This window comes from Mustela erminea, chromosome 5, assembly GCF_009829155.1.
Source record: "Mustela erminea isolate mMusErm1 chromosome 5, mMusErm1.Pri, whole genome shotgun sequence".
NCBI classification, from domain to species: domain Eukaryota; kingdom Metazoa; phylum Chordata; class Mammalia; order Carnivora; family Mustelidae; genus Mustela; species Mustela erminea.
Genome location: NC_045618.1, coordinates 31,183,974 through 31,194,423, shown reverse-complemented (window position 1 = coordinate 31,194,423; position 10,450 = coordinate 31,183,974). Strand labels below are relative to the sequence as shown.

At 53.5% G+C, this 10,450-nt stretch overlaps 1 protein-coding gene across 2 annotated transcripts in view; it reads right to left on the bottom strand.

Annotated features, from left to right (window-relative positions):
• Positions 1-98: 98 nt before the first annotated feature.
• Positions 99-10,450, bottom strand: part of EDC3 (enhancer of mRNA decapping 3) — a 61,449-nt gene continuing 51,097 nt past the window's right edge. For both annotated transcript variants that reach the window (XM_032342452.1, XM_032342453.1), the window contains exons 5-7: positions 7,979-8,132; positions 5,475-5,692; positions 99-2,474 (exon numbers count right to left, since the gene is read on the bottom strand). In XM_032342452.1, the coding sequence (XP_032198343.1) occupies positions 2,140-2,474; positions 5,475-5,692; positions 7,979-8,132 (707 nt within the window). In that variant the 3' untranslated portion in view covers positions 99-2,139. The remainder of the gene's footprint in view (positions 2,475-5,474; positions 5,693-7,978; positions 8,133-10,450) is intronic.

The window sequence follows — 10,450 nt, the reverse complement described above, 5'->3', positions numbered from 1 at the left end:
CAGGTGGGCAACTGTGAGGAGACCCTTCTGGGCTCCTGGGGCGGGGTGGGGGGGCACCTCACTGCAGCCTACAGAGCAATTTACCACAGAGCCCAGGACTCTGTCATTCAGCTTTATTTTAAGTGCTGGTTTTTGGTTCCCCAAGAGCTGCCTGCATGAGTGACAGTCTTGACCCCCTGACTGGGGCCCCCTGGGGATAGGATGCCTCTGGAAGGAGCTGAAGGCAGAGGAATCATGCTGATGTGAATACCACCGGGGAAGGCCCATGCTGAGGGCAGGAAGCTGCTCCAGAGCCCCCTGCGGGGAGAAGCCAGGCTCAGGCACAAGCTCCCAGTGCCCCTCCACAAGGCCCTCACCCCCAAGGCCGCTGCAGCTCACCCAAGTCAGCAGTCTGTGGCGCCAGGGCTCCTAAAGCTGCTCCCCTACCGTACCCAACTGGGGGGGCCTTACTGCGTGGCCAGGCAGGTACCCAGAAACTATGCAGTGGTTGCTTACTAAAATGCCTATGACCCAGCACTGCTCCTCAGACTACGGCCCTGAGTGAGCAGAGGCTCAGGGAGGATACACATAAGGCCCTGGGCCTCTGGCCTCCTCCCACTGCTGGAGACGATCAGACCTTCAGGGAAGATGGGAGAAAAGGAGGGACCAGCCCTCTGCCTCGCTTCATCTGCTCCTGGCTATGTTCCTATAAGAAAAGTGATAGGCAGCCTGAAACCCATGGCAGCAGGGCCTGTCCTGTGTCCATGATCCCTTGCAAGCCGTCACACTCACCCCCTTAACCAGAGTGGGTGGGGAGAGAGAAGCTAAGCCTGAAGGCCTGAAAAAGGCTTTAAAGCATGAACTTTTTGGAAGAGTCCCTGTGAAGGACTCCAAGGCATGGCTCCTGCTCTGAATGCAGCCTCCAAGGCCTAAGCCTGTGAGGTCCGAGGGCTTTCCCGCCTTAGGATCTGAGCAGCAGCATGTTCCTGTGGCTGAGCCCTGCCAGCTAGCTCTTCTAGAACTAGCCTCATTTTGGCATCTTTTGAGATAGCATGCTGGCCCCGAGTCTACTCATCTCGAGTGGACAACCATAAAGGGTTCAAAGCCCAGACTGTAAGAACTGGGGTGGAGCCCAGACAGGGGAGGGACATGCGCCCTGCTCTGGGATGACAGCTGCAGAGGACTGTTTGAGCAGGAAGATGGGGCAGGGACAGAAGAAAGGAGGGTACATGGGCAGGCAAGGAGGCAGGAACGGGGTGGTAGTGGCCTAAGACAGAAGCACCAGGGAGCCTCTTCTGGCTCAGCACCAGGCTCCCTCAGGGACCTTCCCAATACTGAACATTAAAGCTGCACCCTGAGGGCTCCGGCCCCAGCTAGAGAGGGTATGGGGCGGGGGGCACTGCTGGCAAGATGGGCACTGTGGTTCTACAGTAACATGACCTTGTACTACCTATGCTGAAAACAGAAAAACAGTATAAAATCCCCATACAGTAAAACCATCCTGATGCCACCCCCTTCCCTGCCTCTCAGAATGATGGAGTGGAAAGGAAGAAGGACCCTTGAGAAAAATCCCAGCAAACAGTTTGCATCAGCTCAGAAGAAAGGGTCAAAAGCCCCCAAACCAACTTGTGGCGGGGCTCTGGGAAGGCCTCCTCAGAGCTCTGGCAAGGAACAGAGTGCGAGTCTGCCCTCTGGCGGGCGGCTGCAGCACAGCCAGTTCGACATGATCAGAAAGGCTGGGGGGGGGGGGCGGGGAGCAGAGGACACGGAGCCAAAGCAAGTACAGGCCCCCAAACAGGACCCGCCCCACCCCGCAAGGTGCTTGCCCAGGCCCCCGTGACTGTAAACCTGAAACACAGTCTGTGAGCTGCCTAAGTCTGTAAACAAAGCCCCACCCAGCCACACAGGGGGCCAAGTGTAGAGATGCCTAGAGCCACTTGGCCTGCCGCCCACCCAGGACACCCAGTGGGAAAGCCTTCCCTGGCTATCGGCAGGTGACAGGTCATTTTTAAATATGATCTGTTCTCTCACAGAAGTAACAAATCCAAAAGTGAAAAAACTGAAGGTCCATGAAGCTTCACATCCTTAAGGCGTTCGTTGTCAAGTTCAGTGTGTCCAGAGCAGCGGGGGACTGCAGAGTCCAACTCGCCCAGAGTCCCTCTAGGCAGAGTGTAATGGAATGACAAACTTGCAGCCAAAGGGTGAGTGGTAGCTGATTCCTACCTCCTGGAATACCTGCTGGGGGAGGCCAATGTCGCACAAGTAGACGCGGCCCGCGCGCTCCCCCAGGGGCAGAGGCAGGCCCAGAGCCAGCGACCACTTGGCGTCGATACCCTGTTCGCCTTCATGCACGGGAGGGTCAATGCTGAGCACCGGCGCCCGGTTCCGGTTGGCCCAGGCCACGGCTGCCTTGTACCAGGGCTGGTCCCGCAGGAAGGCATTCTCGGGGCAGTCCAGGCAGTTGATCACCAGGTCCACAGGACTAGAGGGCAGATCTGCAGGTGGGAAGAGCATCACATAGGAATCACTATAAGGAGAGAGTAGCCCAGGTGGGGACTAGGACCCAGATGGTCCCAAGGCGGGTCTTGTTCTGCCACCACTCTGTGGCCTCACCACAGGCTGGCTTTCTCAAGGCAGGACCAGCCCCAGGACTTCCAAGGCCAGGCTAGGCTGGGCACCAGAGACAAAGGGCATGTCAGCCCGGTGGACCAGTGTCCTCATGGAGTCTCCCAGGCTGAAGCCCTGTGCTGCAGGCCGTACAGGCTGTCTCCGGGGACAGCAGACACACATCCAACTAACACACAGGGTACACACTAGGAGATCTGAGAAGGGGGAGCTGACTGCCGCTGAGTTAGCCCTCACAGGGAGCTCTGCCCACATCCTAGCAGAAATGGGCTGACTGCCACGTGTGACTAGCCGAACAGCAAGCTGGCCAGAACCTTGGGCTAGCCTCCTCACCCGACCTGAGCCAGCCTGGCCTTGCTGCATCCTGCCCCACGTCTATCTCATAAAATAGGCTCTCCTTACAGCCCAATCTGAAGGATGGAGAGGAAACTGATCACTTCTTCAGACACTTTAAATAAAAAGTTTTTCTGCTCAAACCAAGCCTCTGGGACAGCAGAAGAACAGATGTCTCAAAAGCTACGTAAGCCTTGACCAGCCTAAGAAAGTAACTTGAGAATAGGAGAAACCAGACCAAATTCAAGGTCAGCATCCTCAGACTTGGCTCCTGGAGTTGAAATTGGAAGGCTTTTAGGTAGCCAGAGGAAGAATTACCTAAAACAGAGCCTCATGTTACAGATCTCAAGCAGGGGAACCCAGAACAGGCCTGTTTTCCGGCTCCAGTAATGCTAGTTCTCAATTAGGGACTCAGGGCTTCCGTACTTAGATCTGACTACCATGATGAGGCATTGCTGGGGACCAGTAGGCTCTCAAGAGTAAGAATGGGGTCTTACCTTCTACACGTACACAGGAGCCAGAGGTTCTGGCCCAGGATCTGGCCCCAACTTGCCATCTGACCCCTGGCAAGACTCTTCCTTCGTATTTCTTCTCTCTTCTCCCCTGCTCTCACTAAAACCCACTCTAATCACTTTGTACCGCGCCCCCATACATCGCCACTGAGAAACTGCTCTGGTTGAGATCATCACAGGGCTCCCACACAGATCTAGTGGTCGATTCTCAGCTTTCATCTGAGCCTAACTCAGAGCGGCTTGCTGGCAGAGCTGACCACACCACACCTCCCTCTTCACTTGCCTTCCAGGTGCCAGGCTCCCCTGCTTCTTCCACCCTGTCTCCTGAGCTGCTCTCTCAACTCCCTGACTTGTTTTTTTTGTTTTTTGTTTTTAAGACTTATTTATTTATTTATTTGACAGAGAGAGAGAGAGAGAGAGAGAGATTACAAGTAGGCAGAGAGGCAGGCAGAGAGAGAGGAGGAAGCAGGCTCCTCACTGAGCAGAGAGCCCGATGTGGGGCTCGATCCCAGGACCCTGAGATCATGACCCGAGCCGAAGGCAGAGGCTTTAACCCACTGAGCCACCCAGGCGCCCCATCAACTCCCTGACTTCTAAAAGAACTTAGATTTAACAACTTCCCTACCTCTTCCTAGAAGATAGCTTATCCAGGTTTATTAGCGCTCATTCCCACCTACATCCTCAGCACCCAGACCAGACCCCTGCCCCTACCTGCAGACTCATCTGCATCAGTCAACATTTCTACCTGCATATTCAACAGGCACCTTCCTCCCCAAACCTCCATCCCAGCTCAGGATGGCAGCTTCATCCTTCTGGTCACTCAGGCCAAACACCTTGGAATTGTTCTTAACCTTTCCCTGTCACATCCCTTATATCCACTCTGCAGCCTCTAGCTCCAAAACTAACTTAGAAACTAACTCCCTGGGGCACCTGGGTGGCTCAGTGGGTTAAAGCCTCTGTCTTCAGCTCAGGTCATGATCTCAGAGTCCTGGGATCGAGCCCTGCATGGGGCTCTCTGCTCGGCAGGGAGCCTGCTTCCCCACGTCACTCTCTCTGCCTGCCTCTCTGCCTGCTTGTGATCTGTCAAATAAGTAAATAAAATCTTAAAAAACAAAAAACCTAACCCCCGCTTTACCTCCTCTACCACTATCACTGTCTCAGCCACCAACATTTCCTTCTGGTTTCGTGCAACAGCTTTTTTTTTTTTTTTTTTTTTTTTAAAGATTTTATTTATTTGACAGAGAGAGAGAAATCACAAGTACGCAGAGAGGCAGGCAGAGAGAGAGGGTGAAGCAGGCTCCCCGCCAAGTAGAGAGCCCGACGCGGGACTCAATCCCAGGACCCTGAGATCATGACCCGAGCTGAAGGCAGAGGCTTAACCCACTGAGCCACCCAGGCGCCCCAGCACAACAGCCTCTTAACACTTCTCTTTGTAAATCTCTAGTTTACTCCCAAGCAGCAGCCAGGGGATCATTAGGAATCTGAGCTGGCCTCTGCCTTCCTTTGCTTGTTCCTCCAGTGACTCTCCATCACAGCGAGTGTGAAAGTCAAACCCGTACAGCGACCCGCAGGCACTTTACCACCTGCACCTTCCTAATGCAACCCTCCGACCCTCTCTAGCTCTCTTCCCTCCTTTGTCTCATAACACCACCAACTGGCCTAACAGAAAGCTTCCTTATCTGTCTCTTCTCTGTCCTAAACAGAGTGTAAGCTCCATGGAAGTACGGATCAAAAAAACAATCTACTGCCACATCCTCAGTGTCAGCAGTGGTGCCTGTTCTGTAAACGTTTGTAAAGTGAACAAGTGGGCCCCCAGCTCTCCATCTGAGTAATCAGAGAGGGAGAACAGTGAAGGGGTGGGAAATAACCAAGTCAACAACCAAAGTATTTCCTCTGTGTACAAAGACTCCAGCAGGCAGAGCACGCCTTACATCTGTGATGTTCCACCTGTCGCCACTGGGTGGCAGCACCGGACCATCCAACTACAGGAGGAGGGTGCAGGCCTGCCCTAGGCGAGTAGCTCACCTTTGAGGTTAGATACTTGTTGGCCTTGGGTCTTGCTGAAAAGAGATAGCTCGTTGGTGATGGACTCCAGCATCTTGACAAAGTTGGGCAGGAAGAGAATGACCTGGACATCATGGTTAGCCAGGTGCCTTCCACAGCTGATCCCCTGAGCCCCTTTCACATGAGGGCCACACAGCAGGGCCACTGTGGGCCTCTGGTGAACATTTTTGGGATTCAACCTAGAACAGAAGGCAAATAAGTATTAGCAGCTGCAGACCTGCCAATCCCTCCCAGAGGAGGTGAAAAGCCACACACCCCAGGGCTACAGGGTGGCATTCCCATGGTCCCACACCCCGGTGTCACTTCATCTAGTGGGTCCTCTCACAAGGCAGCTCACCCACATCTTGAGCCATACAACACTGTTGCCGGAACATGGCTCTCCGACCCGAAACACGGAACTGTTTCTGAAAGGCTCTTCCTTGCTTCTCCTCAGATGAGGTCCCCTGCACAGAAAGCCCTTCGCTTGGCAAACTCTGACCCACCCTTTCTCTGGAATCCAGCTCAAGCCTCACCTCTTCCAGGGTTACTCTGGCTCAGCTCCTAAGAAACTCAACAGCAGCAGCAAACAGGGCCGTTCTAGATCGTCCTCAATCAGGTGCCAGGCCAAGTGCTCCTCACTGAGCCACCAATAAGTGGAATAAGGGCAACACCAGATACAAACAAGACCTTTTCCACAGGATGCTGTGTGTCCACGCACGCACAGCACTCAGAACAGGACTGTCACGTTACATCGCAGATCACAGAGGCAGCAGGCAGGCCTTCCTGGGCTCCTACGCTGGCAGCTCCCTTGGCTACCCACGTCCTGATGAAGTCACTTCCAGCTCCTGTCATTCAAAGCTGAGCCACAGGTCTGGATTGACTCTGGAGCTGTTCCCAACTCACAGGCCGTACGGCTTGCCTCAGGGGCAGAAGGCAGGAGGAGATGCACAGCAAGAAATGGGTTTAGATACCTCCTTAGCAGTGACAGTCACTTACTAGTCTCCCGAAAGGAGGCAGATGACAGATGCTGTTCCAGTCAGAGAGGAAGCCCCTATGCTCCAAGTAAATTTGGGGGCGTTTAGCAACGTACTCTGCATATTTACCAAACCACTCATTTCCCCCACTACATGTGCATCTGAAGGAAATACGGTGAGCGCCTCTCCCCTCACACAGACACTGCTGCGTCGTGGCAGCTGCCTCACCCACGGCTGCTCCTGAAGACTCCTGCTCTCACAGAGGCACCGCCGTCGGAGGACGCAGACCCTGGCATCACACAGCCGACAGCAAGGGTCAGGGACCAGACACTGGAAACACGCCTGGCTGGACAGGAGACCTGGCTCCACCACACAGCGGCGGCACCAAGTTGGGCACGCCTTTCCGCTCTCGGAGCCTCAGCGGGCTCATCCTCAAACATCAGGCTACTATTCACCTTCGAGGTGAAGCCACGAGGCTCAAACTGAACAGGGCTGTGAGCACAGTGAGAACTGCATGGGACTGGACACACATGAGGAAGATTACTAGCTGTGGCAACCCTTCTCAAAGGGGCTGCAGGAGTTGGACCTTTGGAGAGGTCAGAGGCGGCAAGAAAAGCCAGGCCCACAGACAGCTGGCCCCAAGAAGCCGGCTAGAGGGCACTGTGATGGGGTGAGGACATTCACATCCTGCCCCCACAAGGCTGTTTCTGAAATCCCATTGGCAGCTCAGCTCCCTACTGCGCAGCTGAGGCAAAGCCCGACTTCCCAGCCCCACAGAAGGACGTCACAGATCCCAGCCACGACCACGCTCTCTGTTCTGTCCGCCCTCTGCGCAGGCTACTCCCCAGACCTGGACCCCCGCCCTGCCTGCTGGCCTGTTAATGCCTCCTCAGCCCCCGCAGGACTCTGTGTGGATGCTGCTGCGGCCTCCTCGGCGATCCTGCTTCCTCTCCTGCCACAGTGTATCTTCCGGACACCTCACTAGCCTTCCAGAGGGCAGGCGCAGTATTCTACTCTTCTTTGTGTGCCTAGTTCTAGCACACGGACTGGCACACGATACCAGTAAGTGACCACAAATAAAATTAAGCACTGCTCTTGACACAGAGGCCCAGAAGGGAGGTAGGAAGGCACCAACCTCCAGCTCTCCCAACCCAGTTGTCAGGGTGGTTCTAACAGTGCTCACGTATGGAACTTGGGCTAATCTGTATCTCAGCCCCTCTGAGTGAAGGACAAGTGCCAAAGGCTGAGTCTCTGAAGGCTCTTAGAAGGCAGGTCTCTGGGAGCCAGCAAGAATGTCAAAGCCAGCAGTTATCAGGAAAGAAAGGGTCAAAGGGCAGCTTGCCTAGAGAAGAATGAGGACTTCCAGGAGGGGGTAAGAGGGGCAAACAACACCCTCAGAGCACCCCGGGAAGGGACTTCACACTGACAGACTCCTCTGGTGGAGGCGCGGTGGCGCCTCGGCAGGGCAGCACCTCCCCACCCGCAGCCCCCGCCCAGTCCAGAGGCGTTTACCTGTTGGGTCCTCCAAGCAGGGTCAGGGCCATCTGGCTGGCACACACTCCTGTCATCTCCAGTCTCCGCTCCAGAGTCAACCCGTGCTTCTCAGCCACAGACAAGAGCTTTTTGTGCAGTTCATAGGAAACACTTGGGACAACCAGGCCAGAGTCTGCAGTTCAAAAGGAGATGGAGAGAGAAAGGGAAAGAGATGACAGGAAACCATACCAACAAATGGACATACTCGATCCGGGATTCTGTGACAGCCAAGACTCTAAGACTAGCCCTCCCCTGGCCTAGCTGCCTATGGTGGGATGGAGGTGTACCATGGAGCCCTCCACAGCAGCAGCTGGGAAGTAACACCTTGTGCCCATTACCAAAGAGCAGGAGCTAGCTTAAGCTCTCTGAGCACTTTATTCTTTCAGGTTTTCTTTATGAGAGAGAGCGCATGAGGGCAGGTACCCACGAGGAGGAGTGGGGTAGGGGGCAGAGGGAAAGGGATGAACAGAGTCCCGCTGAGCAGGGAGCCCAACACACGGCTCAATCCCAGGACCCTGGGATCATGCCCTGAGCTGTATGAAGTCACTTAACCGACTGAGCCACCCAGGCGCTACTCTCCTAACAGTTCCAAATCCAAACAGATCTACCAAGATCTATTTGGTTATTACAGAGAAAGGGCTGGCACAGCGTGGAACAGCAAGTTGTGGGCCATGTCAGAAGAGACCATGCTTTTCCCAAAGTGGGGGAAATGATATCCCTGGCAGTGGCACCGTCCTCAGGAGCAGACTCCTCCTCCCCTCCTTCCCCACAAGAGGAACAGACGCTGACTAAGCCTCCTGACCCTCAGGTCCTGGCTGGATGGCGTGCTGACCCCGTCTGCTCCCCACTTCCTCTTCTTCCTCTTCTCTTCTACTCAGCCCTTCCTCTTCGCTTAAAAAATTTAATTAGCAACTTGTTTTCTCAAATAATTTTATCATTTTCTTCCCACATCTGGGGTGAATGTAACCTAATACTCAAACCTCAGGGCAAGAGCACATGGACAGCAGCCTGCTCAGAAGAATCTTGAATATTTTATTCGCCATAGAGAAAGGAACTCTGTAAAGGTTAGGGAGAGCCAGTCGCTGAAAGTACAGCATGGAAAATACTTGGTTTCGTAAGGCCAAAGTCTGCAGCAGCTGGGACACAGGCAAGAGTCTCGTACACATCAGCACCAACACACCGGGGCCATTTCAGGGCCAGAAAACCAGGACAGGAAAGAAACACCAAAGTAAAGAATTGTGATCTGTAACGAGCAGCTCGTCTTGACAACCAATGCCATCTTACAAATACCAGAAGCCACTGGACTGGCCCCAAGAGAGACCTTCACGCACGAGCCCCACCTGGCCTCACTGGCTGACAGACGAACGCACAGAGACTCCAATCAGCAAGCTGTCGTGGGACCGCACCTAACGGGTTTCGTCAGGCTGGATCCGACACCTTCTCAGATCCTGCGTCTTCATCGTCTTCATCTATACTGGACTATACACTCCTCTGAGCAGGGAAGTAAACCTTTTACTCCTTTGGCCCCCATCTCCTCAACTTGCTTCAACTACATTTATCAACAGAGGTGAGCTCTCATCAAGTCCTCAAACACATAAATGATGCAAACCTGGTGCTATTTCTGGTCTGGCAGAAGTTTTCAGAAGTTCCTCATTTATCCTAGATAATGGATAAATTATCCATTAGAAAAACTTGTCTTCCTCCTTTATCATTTCAGGAATAATTTCTTGAAGTTCTATCAGATATCCAGTCCCAACTACACAGACTCTTAAAACCACACAGAACAAGGCTATGGTGGTACATGTGAACAACAGAAATCCAAGCACAAAGACTGAACCGAAAACACCAAGGTATACATCCTCTCAAAGGAAGGCGAAATAATGACTTACTGTAATAATGACAATAAAAGATGTCTACACATCAAAATTAACACTATCTTGTTGATTAGCTGAAGCCTTCTACCTACCAGAGTCCTAGTCCCACTCTGGCACAAACAGTGCCATCAGGAGCAAGGTCTCCTCTCTCTTTCTGAAATACCAGTCCTAAGCGCCAACGCTGGAGGCTGCAGCTTGACCTTGCATGTCAACAGCTGATTCAAACAGCCATTTTTATGGCCTGCTCCAGACACGCACATATCATCAGAACTAATTAGGAATCCCTGATAGCAGTGTGAAAAGGCCAAAGGAATTCTCAGGAGTCCTAAGCCACTAACAACCCTAAACCTGTCAGACAAGTCATGCCTACTTCCAAACCCTCTTTCCCTGCAGAGTCACGCAAGAGAGCATGTTCCCTTGACCCTGTGCATTTCTTCACCCATTTATCTGCTTTCTGTTGAATCTGAAACAGATCCAGACAGGGAGTCCTGAGCACACCACCCTACAGAGCAAGCATTCTTTGTGGGTCTACATCTTGTGCTGTAGGTACAGGCACCCAGCCCCCTCCCATTAGGAC